At 38.2% G+C, this 17482-nt stretch overlaps 1 protein-coding gene and 1 non-coding gene across 2 annotated transcripts in view; one reads left to right on the forward strand and one right to left on the reverse strand.

The window, feature by feature from the left end:
- Positions 1–2658: 2658 nt before the first annotated feature.
- LOC124789628 (general transcription and DNA repair factor IIH helicase subunit XPB) overlaps positions 2659–17482 on the reverse strand; it is a 99701-nt gene continuing 84877 nt past the window's right edge. The window contains exons 13-17 of the mRNA XM_047257049.1: positions 14902–15066; positions 12826–13012; positions 6916–7064; positions 3926–4063; positions 2659–2830 (exon numbers count right to left, since the gene is read on the reverse strand). Coding sequence (XP_047113005.1) covers positions 2708–2830; positions 3926–4063; positions 6916–7064; positions 12826–13012; positions 14902–15066 — 762 coding nt within the window. The 3' untranslated portion in view covers positions 2659–2707. The remainder of the gene's footprint in view (positions 2831–3925; positions 4064–6915; positions 7065–12825; positions 13013–14901; positions 15067–17482) is intronic.
- Trnat-ugu lies at positions 11175–11249 on the forward strand. The gene has a single exon. It is a non-coding gene; the product is annotated as a tRNA-Thr (tRNA).

The following is a 17482-nucleotide window of genomic DNA, read 5'->3' on the forward strand; positions in this document are numbered from 1 at the left end:
GATTTCATTTAGGAAAATCATGTTGTGGCCAGATCCTGAACCTAAACCTATATGCTGAAAATGGATATGAGACGGGGCAGATCATAGGTGTGGAATTTGTGGACTAAACAGTGGAGTATGACACAGTAAATCATAATGAACAGGGAAGGAAGATTTATACAAGCACCAAAGACTACTGATTAGGCATTTCATCCCAAGGCCTATAACAAAACAGGCAATTCTTTGGCATCCTGAACAAGAAAAGTTCATAGAGAATCCAGAAGGATGGTCTTCCTCAAGGCAGTTTGCTGCCACCACTGCTGTATATTATCCATGCCAATGACCAATCTGCTAGAACAAACACAAGATCTTTCATTTACGCCAACTACACAGCAGTTGCAATCCAAGGAAGAACATTTGAGGAGATAAAAATGAAACTGACTGCAGGCCTAAATGATCTGGCAGAATACTTTGACAATACGACCATTGCGAGAATGTGAAGCTCAAGATCTGCAGCTGAAATAATATTATATGCAAACTCACTAACAGTACATGGGCGCTCAACCAAATGTCTGGCAGAACTCTGCACACACACCAGGCGTGTTGAAACCACTCTGAACTAGACAGGCCACATTATAACTGGTTGTCTACAACCACTAGTTGACAATCTCTACCATCTTATAGGCACAGCATCCCTGGATATCAGATGAAGAACAGCGGCAGAGACTGAGAAGAAAAAATAGGAAAACAATTCCAAGCAAAGCCATGTTTGGAAGCAAAGCATCACATCCTAAGTGGAAGTTGAGAAAGAGCTTTCTTCGAACAATCAAAGCAATTACATCATCACCTTCTGCTTGCCAAATAGAATTGTGGCAAAACAAGGCAACTAGAAGTAAGTAATAGTCAAAATATGAAGAAAGAGCATGCGGCTGATTGCCAACTACCCTGCCGGACATGGAAGTCTTTGAACAGACGCAGTGCAAACAAAACTTGAAGTGGTGATGCTAAATTACAGGAGATGCACCCTATGAGTGTGGAGAACTTCAAGATCAAGAACACCTCTTGGTCTTCCCGAAGTTGCTTGAAGCTTGCATGCTGGGTGACGTGTTTTCAGCAAATATCCAGCAATCGAGACTGCCAAATTCTCAGTCTCAAAAGCAATTGAAATCTACAGAGTCTTGTCTTGTGTATTTATTGTAGATATGGTTGGAATTTTAAAATAAATATATTGTATTTTCCTGGATACAAGAATAATGATATAATAAATGAAATGCTGTGGAATCAATGTAACATCAATAAGATGAAGAGCACCTAAGGTTTCAGTTTGTTGGGAGAAGTATGGCACTGAGAGATACACTTGCAAAGGTGAGCAAACAAAAGACACACTTGTTACTTTTTATTGAGAACTGTTTCAAATTGAGCTAAGGAAGAGATCAAAGGAATTCAGTTTTTGTTGTTATAATTAACCAGTTTACAACATGCAAAGATGTTCCAGAAACATGAGTGGAAACGGTTGGATGAGAAACTTCTTGTTAGGTAAGGCTAATGGGTAGGCTCGGAGAACCAGTATTTGAGGTACACTGCAAAATTATCTTACTGTGTCAACTTTATATTTCCTTAAGGAATTGGTGACCTCCAAATGATATGAATATGTAAGCTATAAGGGTGTCCCAGGAAGAATGGTGAATATTCTGGGGAGTGACAAGAATGACCATTTGAAGCAAAAAGCTTCACATGGACATATGTCTTACTCTGTACGGCTTCTGAGACGGAACACATTCACTGTACATTGTAATTTATTTTCCATATTATTCAGTACATTGACATTATTTGCATTGTACCACAGTAGTGTACAGAAAGTAGAGAGGAATAATTTTATACTGGATGTTTGTGGTCTATAGAGTCAGGAAACTACCTTAAATTGGCCTACAAGAACTAACTAAGCTACATTGAATGCACATCAAGTGAGACTTTCAATATTCTCTCTCTTTCTTCATGCAAACTACGTGCTAGAGTAAAAAATGAATAGTATCTTTTTTGTAGTAAATTTAATGTGGTTTTATTTTGTATTGCAACACATTTTCATTGGAAGCTGTGGTTTTTGAATTATTCAGGAAAAATGCGCTTAAGTGGCATTAAATGTGTTCCAGCTCAGGAAACATTTGGAACAGGGCATATGAAAATAAGGAGTTTTTTACTTTAAACGAGCCTTCCTGTAATATTCTTGAATACTGAGCCTTCCTTCTGAGACACCCTGTATACCCTTGCACAGACAAGAAGTGATCCAAACTCAATGAATATTCTGAAACATTGAGGAAAATTCTCACAAAAGCAGTGACCATTTAGTTGGCCCATTAAAAAATAAATATTTTAAGAGAATATATTATCCTCATTTTAAAATACTTCATTCAATGAGAGAGAGAGAGAGAGAGAGAGAGAGAGGGAGGAGGGGGGTAGAATGTTCTTACTTGTGTATAGATTTTGTTGGAGATGATTTCACTGTATTTTGTAAAGCATGGAACTATTTTTTTTATTAGTTTTCTACTAAAACAACTTGTTCATTAGATCATTCATAACACTACAGCTTCATTAGGGAAGAGAGTTGTAAAGTAACAAGAAATTTTTGAATATATTTTTATTTTAATATAAAAAATGCTTTTGGTTACAAAACATTTTGTACAAAATATTTTACAACATAACAAATCTTATAACAAGGAAACACTTATGGCTAGGCCCTGAACTTTTTGAACAGAGGGTGTTTGACATTTGAATGTGATGTCTTTTTATATTCCAAGTACACTGCATCATCAGCTCCAGATAAGGAACTCATGTTTCCTGGCCGCCTATGAACCTAGTAGAGAGAACAGAAAACAGTTAAACCAAATATGGCAATGTTTGACAATGTTAAGGTATCAATGACTAAAATAATCTTACAAAAAATGTACATTCACTTTATTTTGATGGCTGGATTTTAATTTTGGACATATTTTGATCAGGAATAAGAGGTTTGCATGACACTGTCATACATTTGTGGTGCTGAAATAGAAATTGCCATACAGGAATGGAGAGAACTCTCATCCAAGTAATGAGGTCCAAGTCGCATAAAATGTTTAAATTTCACAAAAATGTGCAGTATGATTTGGGTACATCACAGCCACAGAAAACCAATTATACTTACACACACACACACACACACACACACACACACACACTCTGCAACATCCAGGCTTGCCGACACACATGCTCCCCTCATTAATCGTGGGACTTTCCTGTGTCCCAGAAATGGACACTTTAATGTGCTTGGACATCCAGGTCAGTCAATCAGTGTAATTATTAAGAAATATCATGCCTATTTGAGAATTTTTGTGCAATATCATGCCTATTTCGTTTTGTGAAATGTACTCTTCAGAAGCTGTCTAATGTTTATGAAAGTATCGTCTGTTTGAGCTTTAACTTATCATTTGTTTCAGTTCCCTACCCTATTTTAAACTGTGCTGTCAAGTGTGGATCAAAAATACTTAAAATTATTCTGCTCAACAAGTACAGAACTCATGTTATCCAAACTGTGTAGTCACTGTCTCGTGCCAAACACTTGGAGAAATCCACAGAAAGTTTCCTGCAGTTGATATTGTGTAGTGCCAGATCTTCACTCATGACATTTGGCCCCCAACGGCAACAGTCATTTTGAATGGCTACTATAGGTGACAGAAAAAAAAGTGTCTCTATAACAGATGACCTAGTGTGGGAGTCAGTGTAGCAACTGTTGTATTCTCCCCATCCCCAGCCCATTTCTGAAACTACTTGATACTGGAGGTTACTTCCAGATGATAATCAAACAATGTGTTCTTGGCCAAGTGTCGGCCTTTTTATGCTATGTTATCTTCCTTCACCCCTATCATACTATGTCTCCATACACACTGCAACATCCATACTAGTAAATACTTACTGATGGACCAGAACTTGAAGCAGATCGGGGTCCTTCTCCAGGGATACGTTCCTCATCAGCATCTGCATCACTTGCTGCTAGTACCTGCTGTAGCAGCTGCCCTTGTTCTTCACGAGTTCCATATAGTAGGTCTGGTTCCTAAAAATATAAAATAGAATTTAAGACTAGGTGAAATACTTCTTCCTGTTTTATCAACACTCTCAAAAACAGCAATTCCCAGACTACAAAAATGACTGAAAACAAACACGCACACACGCAAGCAGTATCATTTCCCGTGCTTTGAGAGTCTTCTGATCCCTGGTTTCAAAGAATTTTTTCCTCTCTTTCACTATGTTTTTCTTGTTTCCAACCTTCATTCCATGTGAATGAATTTTAGAAAAATCCGAAAGTCTTTTAGCCTTGCTTCAGTGGTAGATAGTAAATTAAATTAGATGTAAACTGGAACAGCAGTGTTAAGATGCGCAGGACATAAATCAACAATATCATTCTGGAGTATGTTGGCCATCAAGAGGCAAGTAAAGTAAAAACTTTTCTTTTGTAAAACAATTTTCACTCTTCTAGTTTCACCTGCTGACTACTGTTCCCTTATTTCTTGGCTATATCCTCACTTTTAAACATATTAAATGTACATCTAAAAAAACACTACAACATAAGAAGTTGAAGACAAAATGAAGCAATGATAAATAAAATAGAACTATGGGAAAACTTTTCTCATATGGCAATTAAGACACATTTTCCACTCTCTAGAAATATACTCGCATCTATGAAGGAAGGAAGGAAGATTACAGTCAAACGTCGCATTGATGAGGTTTTCAGAGATAAAGCACAACCTCGGAACTCTCAACATTTGCCGTATGTGATTGAAGGAAACCACAGAAAACTTAAATTTGCATGCCCTGATGTGAGTCCAGCATCTTCATCTCATGTGCAATGAGTTGTTCTCATCTTCTGACATAATAATTTTAACTATGACTGAAGTTTTTTTATAGCAAGGTGAAGGTTGTAAAGCAAAACCAATTGCAGTCAGTGCAATTCAGACTGTAAAGGGTACAACCAAATGCAGAGTGAACTATATGACATAGTGGCACACTATTGGATCCATACTTTAAAATAACTTGGTTTAGCTATACAGAATTACATTCCTTGCTGGTTTTTTTAAAAAATATTCTATTTTGTATTGATTATATTCCATGCTTTTTTTAAAATTCTTTTTTGTAGCTTAATGTGGATTCTTCAGAGATGTCTTGGGTATACCTTTTAATGAGCTTGAACCCTTGTTCCACCCATAATAAACTCATTACTTAGTAGGAAGTTTACAAAGCCACTTGGGGCATTGGGTGGTTTGCTCAACTCTCATCTGGAAGGAGTAATGTTCAAATCCACATCTGGTCACCCAGATGCTTTTATAAATCAACTGAAACAAATACTGAAATGGTTCTCATTAAAAAGGACACTACCAATTTCCTTCCCCATCATTGTCTATTCTGAGAATGTGCTCCGTATCTAATGACCTTTTTATGAGTGGGGCATTAAACTACCCTCGATTCAATCATAAAAGTTTATGGTTGAGGCACATACTACAGTTCAGCATAAAGACAAAATGACCACTCAACATGGGCAGAATTCAATGTTTTGTTCTTCCTTAGAATGGAAGCAGTTTTACATATCCAGGCACATAAATATACTGTTGACCATCAAATATATCATCCATCCTCTACAAGTTTAGATAAAGATCGTCTGTGGTTGAGATACATTCCTAAAAGTATTTTAGGATTAAAGGAGACCACTTACTGAATAGCAAAAGCACCGAGTTATCAAAAGGCACACACAAAAGAAAGAAACTCCATAGCTTTCAGAGTTATCCTTTGATGAGCTACAGCTGTGGTAGTCAACCTGGTCCCTAATGCACACTAGTAGGCCGTAAAGGTTTTAAAAACATTTTCATTAGATTTCATAAAATTTTAATGTAAAGTATTTGGTATGTAATTTTTATGATATGCTCTAACTTGCTATAACTCTGCTTTACACATTTTATAAAGTAAAGTTACTTCCCTTCTTTACAAATCATCTTTGCTGTGGAAATGGTGGGCAGTTAGAAAATTTTACAGTTAACGGAGATAGAAAGGTGGACGATAGGTAAAAAGGTTTACTACCCCTGAGGCCAGGGTATGGGATGGGCGGCTAGCAGCACAGAGGGAAGTGGCCGGTTAGCTGGCTAGGAATTTAGGAGGGAGCTGTGGCATGTACATGTGCTGGCATGATTGTAGTGACTGCTGGGAAGCAGCACACACTGGAGGTGATGTGGGGATGTGAAATGGTAGGGGTGACAGTACAGAGGAGGATGGAGAGGCGGTGGGTTACCTGAGATTGAGGACAGGACAATTACGGGAGCAGAAGATGTGTTGCAAGGGGCTTGGCTTGGGTTGTGAAGCAGCGGCAAAGCTGAGCATATTGCGTTCAGCTGCAGTTGTGCCAATGAGTGGCCAACTTTGTTCTTAGCACCAGTTTGGCAGTGGTCATTCATCCTGATGGACAGCTGGTTGTAGTCATACCTACATAGAAGGCTGTGCAGCATAGTTGGTATATGACATTGGCTGCTTTTACAGGTGACCCAGCCTCTGATGGGATAGGATAAGCCTGTGGCAGGACTTGAGTAAGAGGTGCCGGCTGGGTGGACTGGGCAAGTCTTGCACCTTGGTCTACCACAGGGATATGACCCCTATGGCAATGGGCTGGGAATGGGAGTGGCATAGGGATGGACTAGGATGTTGTGAAGGTTGTGTGTGGGCAATGGAACAATACCTTAGAAGGGTTGGAAAGGACTTTGGGTCTGAAGTCCCTCATTTCTGGGTGGGATGAGAATAACCAAAGCCATGTCAAAGGCTATAGCCCAGTTGTTCCAGTCCAAAAAATAAAATGAGAGTTTCTTATCAAACACAAATAAATATGGCATGAAATACTGTATAAAATGAAAATCTACTGCACATTACCTCTTCCATTCCAGCAAGTTTAGTAATAACTTTGTAGCTATAGCCTTGGTTAACAAGGAATCGTTGTCTTTTACGTGAGTAGCTCATTTCCATTGTATCCTGTGACACCAAGGTGTAGAAAAAGGCATTGTATTCCTCTGCTATTGCTCCTGTACCAAACATATAAAATATACAGCTGAAATATGACTGCAACTTGAGAAAATGTTCTTCATATAGTTTATATCTTGCAGAAGGTATAAGATTTGATTTGATTTTTTATTGGTCCAGTTTTATCATATAGCACAAATTGTACAATTGATATTGGACAGGTCAAAGATAAGTTACAATAATACGACAGAATAGAAACAGTGCTTTATTAGAAATGCCTTTAGTTTAGCTTTAAATATTGGATGAGTAGTATTTTTTATTTCCTCTGGTATCTTATTGTGTAGTGTTACACCAATGTTAATTATGCTCCTCTGATAGGTGATTGTTCTGTGAAATTTTTGATGTATATTTGATTCCCTTCTGGTACTATAGTTGTGTACACTTTTGTTCTGTAGCAGTTTGCCTGTTTTCAGGAGGTAGTCCCTAGTGAACAAGATAGTTTCATAAATGAATAAACTTGGAACATTAAGAACACCAAGCTCAGTAAAATGGGATTTACAGGACTCCATCTTTTTAAGGCCACAAATTATTCTTAAAGCTCTTTTTTGCATTCTAAAGACCTTTACACTGTGAGTTGAGTATGCCCAGAAAATGATCCCATATCGGATTAGTGAGTGGAACTGTGCATAGTATGCTTGCAGTACTGTTGTTTTGCTTGTTGTAGCCTTTAAAATTCTTAGGCCATAGCACACAGAAGATAGTTTTCTACACAAGTTATTTATATGTGTGTCCCACTTTAAGTCTTGCTGAACCCAAAGACCCAAGAATTTTGTGACACTTACATTTTCTAGGGGATCATTTTTTAATTGGGCTTGAATAGACATTTGATTAGTTGGAGGAATTAAATGAAAATCGACACATACAGTTTTTTCAGTATTTATAATGAGTTTGTTTTTTGTGAACCACTCAAGAGTGTCTTTTCATAGAACTTTCTGCTGTGGACCACAAAGTTTCTGGTCTGGATCCAGTGAGCAATATGCTGGTGTCATCGGCAAACAGGATAGTTTTTGTGGGACTCATATATTCAACTAAGTCGTCCACATAAATCAAGAAGAGTAGTAGACCTAGGATTGAGCCCTGTGGTACATCATATTTTATTGGTAATTCCCTAGAAAGAAAGGAGTTGTTTCTTGTTTTATTCATTTTGTTGAATTCATACTGAAGTGATACTTTCTGCCTGCAGTTTTTTAGGTATGAACACAACCAGCTATGTGCTACACCTCTTACTCCTCGTCTTTCTAATTTTTCGAGCAGAATGTTATGGTCCAGGACATCGAAGGCTTTTGATAGATCTAGAAAAATACCTGCAGCTAATTTATGTTGATCAAGGGATTTTAAAATGCAGTCTAAGAATTCGAAAATTGCTGTCTGTGTAGATTTAGACTTTCTAAAACCATGTTGTTGTACTGTAAGAGGTGCATATTTATTTATGAAACTTAAAAGCCTGTCATAGAAGAGCTTTTCTACAATTTTTGAGAAGGAACTTAACTGTGACACGGGTCGGTAGTTTGATATTTTTTCAGAAGAACCTTTTTTTTAGCAGTGGTGAAACTTTTGCTATTTTAAAAATATCTGGGAATACACCAGTTTTTAAAGAGAGGTTGAAAATTTTTGCCAAGGGGTTTGCTATGTGGTGAGCACATGCTTTTAATATGAAATCAGGTACTTTATCAAGACCACTTGACATTTTATTGCTTAATGATTTAATTTTACTTATAATTTCATTGGGGTTTGTTTCATACACATACATAGAAGCATTGAAGGTCACTGAATTGCTGGAGAAACTTGGGACTGGTCCTTGACAGTGTACTTGAATGAGGTCTTCAGCTAGTGAGGTGAAGTATTCATTGAATTTTTCCACAACTGAATTTGGGTCTGTGACTTTTGAGCCTTCTAGTGTTAATGATACATTCTCTTTCTTTGGCACTGAACTACAAGTTTCTTTCTTTATAACTCTCCATGTGGATCTCATTTTGTTAGATGAGTTTCTTATCAAATTGTCATTCCACATAATTTTTGCCTCTTTGACTACTCTACCATAGATTCTTCTGTAGGCTTTTGAATAATCTGCGAATTCTTGGGTTACTCTATATTTCTTACAAGAGTACTGCAGAAATCTGTTTCTCTCACTGGAAATTTTTATGCCTTTAGTTACCCATTGCTTAATCTTGTTAGGTTTTACTGTTTTTACTACTTTTGGAAATGCTACATTAAAATAGTGAACAAAGATGCTCTGAAAACTCATGTACATGCTATCAACATTGTTCTGAGTGGCGATGCTTTCCCAGTTTTCCTTCGCCAGTAAGAGATTAAAAATTCTAATGTTATCTTCAGAGAAGGTTCTTTTTTCAACTACTTTCCGGAACTGATACTACTTGTTGGCATTTCTATACACAGCAGCTGTGCCTCATGATCACTATAACCCATGCTCAGTACTCTGCTTGTGAATCTGTAAGTTGTTTCTGAGATGAATATTTGGTCAATAATGGAATTTGTGCATTCTGTTAATCTTGTTGGACAGTGTATTGTGGGGATCATATTGAATGTGTTGGTCATATTTATCAAAGCATCTCTGCTGCTGCTGTCTTTTGAAAAATCAATATTGAAATCTCCACAAAGCACTATCTTCATATTTAGTGTACTAATCTTGTTCAACAGAACCTCTAGTTTATTCATGAAGACTGACAGGTTTCCACTTGGTGCTCTGTATATGTTAATAACTATGAAATTAAGCTCTGGCAGTTTGGTAATGGAAAGCTCAAAGTCTTTTTCAATTGAGTCAATATAACTTTAACTGACATCACAGAACTTTATTTGTTCTTTCACAAAGATAGCAGAGCCACCATGTTTGGAAAACTCTCGGCTAAAATGACTTGCTAATCTATATCCTGAGATTGAGGTTAATTTTACTTCGTCGCTTCGCAGCCAATGTTCAGTAATGCAAATTATATCTATGTTTAGTGCATACTGGAGTAGTGCTTCCAACATGGAAATTTTATTTGTGAGTGACTGAACGTTATGGTGTAGTATAGCAAAATCTGGGTACTTAGTAACTTTAGTTGAAACGGTTTCTGATTCTTTATCTAATGGCATTTCTAATACAGCACTTACCCTAAAAAATTTTATGTATGTTTCTTGTGTGTGGCTTCTGTTCGCTGGTGGCAATCAGCAGGTGAGTTAACTTCAGTAGACATGAACGATTTTTTAATCCCCAAAACATGGTGTTTTCTTAAAAAATTGTGTTCTAAAAGATAATATTTTTATTAATGAGAAACATCCTACTCTTGTTCACTTTCTGGGCCACTAAATTCAATGTCAAACTCAGGATCATTATAACCATTCTTTTCTGAGAGCATTGCCTAAACAACAACATTGGAGAGGGAATGACGGCTCACTTTTAATGCGAAATATTCAAAGCTGCACAAAGTAAAAACAATATCTAGTGGAAGCATCTCAACCAAAACATGAGAGCCAGGCTACACAAGTAGGACCAGATGCTCTCTAGCACTGAACACTTAACTATCACTGCTGAAATGGATATAAGAGGTGTGACTGGAAAGTTTTAAAAATGTATCCACTACTGTATATGACGGTAGTATCTGTTCCCGAAAGAACAGTTACCGTGGATGACCATGCAGCTTTGCTAGAAATGAAATTAAATAGACACCCTAGCTGCAAGCAGGCGTTGATACACTTCATTGGGTACATGTTGAAAAATGTGTGCCCCGACCAGGACTCGAACCCGGGATCTCCTGCTTACATGGCAGACGCTCTATCCATCTAAGCCACCGCGGGCACAGAGGATAGTGCGTCTGCAGGGACTTATCCCTTGCACGCTCCCCGTGAGATCCACATTCTCAACATGTCCACAACACTACATTCGTAGTGCGCCTAATAGATGTTTGCCCATCATACTCATTACTCGTGGCAGATTAATCTACCAAGTCCCGTACGAGTTTGGGACTTGGTAGATTAATCTGCCACGAGTAATGAGTATGATGAGCAAACATCTATTAGGCGCACTATGAATGTAGTGTTGTGGACATGTTGAGAATGTGGATCTCACGGGGAGCGTGCAAGGGATAAGTCCCTGCAGATGCACTATCCTCTGTGCCCGCGGTGGCTCAGATGGATAGAGCGTCTGCCATGTAAGCAGGAGATCCCGGGTTCGAGTCCTGGTCGGGGCACACATTTTTCAACATGTCCCCAATGAAGTGTATCAACGCCTGCTTGCAGCTAGGGTTTCTATTTAATTATTATTTCATATCCACTACTGCTTACTGGTCTGGCGGGTAGGTACATGGAGGGTGGGGAGTGAGTCATTGCCTTGTCCTCTAATGCCCTCTGACAGGAAACTCCTTTATTCAGTTCATTGTGGCAGCTGGTTGAGAGTGGGTCTGTTAGGGCTTGTTCCCAGATTCTGTCTGCGTGAAAATGGACTTATAAATGGAGCACAGAGATCGTGTGAAATTTTGTTTTAAAACTGGTAAATCAGCTTCTGAGATTTATGAACTATTAAAAACAGCTTTTGGAGACAATTGTATGAGCCAGTCAAATGTTTTTGTCTGGTTCAATAGATTTAAAAATAGCTGCGAATCATTTGAAGAGGAACGACGGTCCTGCCATCCTTCCACCTCAAAAACTAATGAAAATGTTATGAAAGTTCGTGACTTAGTGCACTCTGATCATAGATTCATAATTAGGGAGATGGCTGATGAACTTAATTTAAGTTTCTATGCAGTTCAGTCAATTTTAACTGAAGATCTGAACATGCATCTAGTGTCCACAAAATTCACTCCAAAAGTGTTGTCAAGTGAACCAGAGACAATACCGACCTGAAGTGTGCCAAGAACTGATTAATCGGACTAAAAATTGCCCAGATTTGTTAAATAGGGTAATTATAGGTGACAAATCATGGGTATATGGATATGATCCTGAAACCAAAGTGCAGTCTTCGCAGTGGGACTCCAGGTTCACCACGAACGAAAAAAGCACGGCAAAACTGGTCAAAGGTGAAGACAATACTTTCAATTGTACCGGTATCGTGCATAATGAGTTTACCCCTGGAGGACAGACAATTAACCAGGAATACTACAAATGTATCCTTGAGCATTTGCGCAAAAAGGTGCTGAAGAAAAGGCCTGCGTTGTGAAAGGCAGGAGTTGATGCTACACTATGACAATGCTCCAGCTCATTGTGCCTTCTCCATCGTTGAATTTTTGACCAAATTCAAAATTCCTGTGGTTCCACAACCGCCATATTCCCCTGATTTGGCCCCTGTGGACTTCTACCTGTTCCCTAAACTGAAATTTTCACTGAAAGGTAAGCGGTTCGACTCAATTGAAGACATCCAGGCAAATACGGAGAGCGTCCTTAACACACCTCAGGAAAAAAATTCCAGAAATGTTTCCAAAAGTGGAAACACCGTTGGGGTCAGTGTGTTCAGTCAGAAGGGGGCTATTTTGAAGGAGATGCATCACAGTAGCATGTAAGTACCACCATTGTACAATTACAAACCCATTCTTAAAACCTCGTAAGTGAGGTTTTATTTTATTTTATTTTATTTTTTTTTTTTTTAATGTCTGCTCTTACGTTGCTCAGGATTTTAATTTTCTGTCAAAATGATAAAAATTAAACAACTCGGGGTTTTATGTTAAGGGGTTAATATGTAATCAGTGAATAAAAATTAAAAGACTGCAAATAGTTACATCTTCCACCACGATTTTAAATAAAGTTAATCAAAATAATGTTAAAATCACTAACCTTTCTTAGCTCGAAGAATACGACCCAGTCGCTGAGCTTCCTGTCTACGGGAGCCTCCATGCGATGAGATCTGGATCAACACATTTGCTTCTGGAAGATCAAATGATGTGTCAGCCACTTTACTGACAAATATGGTGTTAACTTTTGGGTTGAATTTGAAATTCTGAAGTATCTGTATTCTCTCACTCTGTTTAACAAGAAAAAGATATTAACATTCCTCTTGATGAAGAATAATTTGGTATAATTGTCACTGAGCACCACAAGTAAATGTATGTATTTGCTTTTTAATTAGTTTACAAAGAATTAACTAAAAAATCAAATTCAAGAGCATCAGTGAACCTAAAAGTGTTTGTGCTATATGTATAAAAGCAGCAAAAGGCAGTTTCAGCATTCAAAATACAGTCAATAAAAATGTTGTACTGATGAAAACATAAATGTATTACACCAGCTGAAGATGACTGAAGACTGAAACATGTCTTGGCATAAATAAAGCTAAACAAAAAGAGGCTGGTTGCAGTATTTCTTCAAGTAATTAAATTCACAGCCATTCACTCAACTACCATTAACATGGATAAATTAATGTGAACACTATTTCTAAAATTAGAACAGAAGAAAGTAAATTTGAGAAACACTGGAAAAGACAAAAATATATCAACTGAACTGCATCAAATCAAGGATTTAGAGACAAAGTAAACAAAACACTGGAATTCAAAAGCATACTCAGGTGTAGATTTTGAACATTATCAAGCAGTGATGAACAGTAGGTTGAAATTCCAAAGAATAAGAGGGAGCACAGAATAGGTACCAGGATACTGTCAAATTAAGGAAGAATAAATGAACTGGAATTCTGCAGATGAGTAGCCAGCAAGCTTCAGCGTATTAAATAGATTATCAGTGTATGAGTGGAGTATACGACAGAAGGAACTAATTATGACTAGAGGTGTTGCTGTAAGTAATGCACAGACAGTGATGACAAAGCCAAAGATAACACATTAAATATTATGGTTTATTAACGAAAGATGGGACTAAGAGAAAACAAGTGTAAGCATAGATTGCTTCTAAATTAAATCCACAAAAAGAGCAAAGAAGTATCTACATCTATATGGATACTCTGGAGGTGAAGATACTGAAGCAATATGGACAGAGGAAAAATATATGTTCTGTTGCGGAAGATTTAACTGGTGTTGGTAAAATAAAAAGCAAAGATGTTAATTAATGAAGTGCAGCTGAGAATCCTGAGTAGTGGAAAAAACAGCATATGTACAGCAAGATTACACGAAGACTGGAAATAGCTGTCCTATAGCACAATAGGAGGAGGAGGAGAAGAAGAAGAAGCAGATAGAGGAGGAGGAGGAGACTGATGGGGTATCAATCGAAATGTGATTTGAATAAGAGCAAGCACAGAAATCAAGCAAGTCAGCAAGAGTCAATGTGATAACTTAAGAGTTATTTTAATCAGTGAGTGTATACAAGAACATGAATATTATTTTGTCTTGTGTTCAAAATCTGTGAAAAACATGAGACATACCCTGAGACTTCAGAAGATTGGGAAGAAACACTGAAGAAGCACTGGCTGGAGAACTGTTTTCTTTAAAGTGAAGTTAAAGAAACCAGAAGCAGCTGCGATGCTATATTTAGTAATGGAAGGAATAATAAGGGAAAAGAAATGTTTTCTTCACACTTTGGACCTAGAGAAAGTCATTAGCTTGTGTCCAGAAGGAATTGCAGAGAAGAACAAACTATAAAGGAGACAAGAATTACTGTGCAAATGATGAGAGTATTGACGTCAGTGGATTTAGTAAGTATGCAAAGCTAAAAAGAATAATAGTACACAGGAAAAGATGAAAGATGGAATCAGATAACTTAAAGGCTTGAAACCAGCAATTATGTGAACATTGTTTCCGAGTCACTGCTTAGACAACTGGGACAAGAGAGGCACAATTGTAGGTCATGACATTGTAGGTCGTGACATTTTGGAAGGCAGGACAGTTAGAGGCAATGGCAACAGTCACAAAACTGAGAGGGCTATAGTGCGGGAGACAACGATATATAGAGTGCTGCATGGTATATACCAACCTGGGATGTGGGGCCATAGATGTATGGTTTGTTCATTTTGATGGCATAATGTTTTAAAGCAAAAACATTATCAGAAAACACAATTGTCTTGTCTCCACGCCTTTCATGGTAGCGGACCAGGTACTGCGTTGCACGAAATTTGTTTGGATTCATCACATACAGAAGCTGTGGGGATAAAATAAATTACTACATTATATAAATAGGCCACAAATCAGAATTTTTCTCAGTAGTATATATACCAAATTATACAAATTTTATGGCTATTTCAATGGTCTTAACTGATAAATATTTCCCAGTCATTTATACACTAAATTATACATATTATCATGAGACACAGTAGTTAAGTAGTCACATCTCACAGCTGGCATACGGCCAGATAAAGAATCGTGGTAATATAAATAAGACAGAGTCTTAGGAAACACTGAATTCTCCAGTGGTAACATTTCAACTAAAATCTGTCCACATGCCTCTTGATGCTGTCAGTTGTTATGGGGAAAATGGTTAATGTTTGGATTGCCATTCTGAAGGTTCAACCAAGAACAGCCACGGGCTATGGCACTTGTTGATAATTAATTTTGGTTATTGCCTATTGATGGAATAAGATCATGACCTCATTCCAATTACATTTTGCTGTTGGTGCAGTCACAAAAAGAATAATACCACTGAGTACTCAGGGCAGAAGACTTTATTAATGTGATATTTGTGTAGTGTGGGTAATGACATGTTTGCCACTGAATATAAACTTCTTAGGGTATTAATGACTGGGAGACTTTGTCTTGTGTTGCTCGGTTGCCTGGTGCAACTCTTTCTATTTGACAGCACTTCAGCAACACCCCAATCGAACAAAATCTTCGACTCAGCCTGGTACCCCGCGATCTACAGGCAGCTGTTGTGGCATAACGTCAAGTGCTGGCACGTCGACCAGGAACATTACTGCAGAGAGAGCTGTGAGAAGACATCAGCCAATAGTATGCTGAGTGACCTCTCTCTCAGATGACACAGAGACAGGAGCAGTCTCTACATGAAGAGAATATAAGCGCTGCAGCTAAGTTGAAGTCTAGTCAATCTACAAACTCTACAGCAGTGACTTATGAATGATACTGCTGGACTTGTATTGGAACTGCATGTACTGAAGAGAATGCTTAGGTTTGCTTATGTTTCATGTCGCCCTTTGCTTGTGACACCTGATTGTACATTTCTCAAAGTTGAGCACTGTCAATTATCTTTCTGTAATAAAGATCTGTTAATAGGATTTGCTTGAATTGTTGTCTAGCGATCCGAGAAAGCAGGTTTCCTAGGCACCCTATATTAGACGAGTGGGCAGAACACAACAGCAACGATGCTAACTGCTAGACCATAAGCTGTGGATATGTTTAATACTTATAATTCATTACAGTTAGGTGTATTTGCAATAGGAATGTCTATGTGATTATTGGACACCACTGGAGGACATCTATGTTTCCAGATTAGTCTCAGTTTAACTTGCAAAGTGATTGCACCCATTTTTTCCCCCTTGGTTTCTGGTTGTTCAAGAAGCCATTATCATCTACGAAAGAAGCCATTATCCTCAAAGAGGCATATGTTAAATGGAATTCCTCATGCCACTTTCAACCAGGCAGGGTTGACCTCATGGATAAATACCTTCAACAGCAAATAACTCAACCATATATAATTGCCAGCTCAGTCTACTGTTGTAATCACTTAGAGCGTATCTGGTGTGATATAATCATGTTGAATTTACCACTCTTCAACAGTCAAAGATTGATTGCAAGCACTCTCTCAACATTTGACCTACTGGTTTGGACTAAAGCAATATATTCCCTTTAATCTAAAGGAACAAGAAAGACCTTGGTGAAACATACGAGGGTTGGAACTTAAATGGTGACAACTATTTATTCATAACCAATGCAAAAGAGTTACTTGTTTGCACCTGTTACTGTCCTTCAGAGTAGTCAGCAGCACTGTGTAGAACCTGTTGCCAGCGATGTGGAAGGCATAGGATACCGTTAGCAGAGCCTGCTCTGTTGATGGTGTAAATGGAGCAGTCTACTGCTAGTCGAATCTCTGGAACAGTTCTGAAGCGAATGCCATGAAGTGGTTCCTTCATCTTCGGAATCAAATCAAAGTCACAAGAACTTAAGTCCGGAGAGTATGGTGGATGGTACAGTACTTCCCAGTCCCATCGACCCAACAGAGCAGCCACAGCTTGCGCTGTATGCGCTCGAGCATTGTCATGCAAAATTATGGGTGGGTTGTGTAGAAAGTGTCGCCGCTTCTTTCACAAAGCTGGTCACAGGTGATGCTCCAAAAAGGAACAGTAATACTGTGCACTGATGGTCTGCCATGGAGGAACATAATGCGTTGGGATAACACCATCACAGTCGTACATGAGAATCACCATTAACTTTCACCATACTGGGGCTCTGACGCACTTTCGACTTTTGCGGCGACCCATAATGATGCCATTCGTTGGATTGGCGTTTCAGTTTTGGCTCGTAAGATGTGGCCTATGTCTCATCCAGTGTTAGGATACAGCGTAAGAAAGCCTCTTCTTCACACTCATAGCACTCCAAGTGCATCT

This window comes from Schistocerca piceifrons, chromosome 3 (genome assembly GCF_021461385.2).
Source record: "Schistocerca piceifrons isolate TAMUIC-IGC-003096 chromosome 3, iqSchPice1.1, whole genome shotgun sequence".
In the NCBI taxonomy this organism is placed as follows: Eukaryota; Metazoa; Arthropoda; class Insecta; order Orthoptera; family Acrididae; genus Schistocerca; species Schistocerca piceifrons.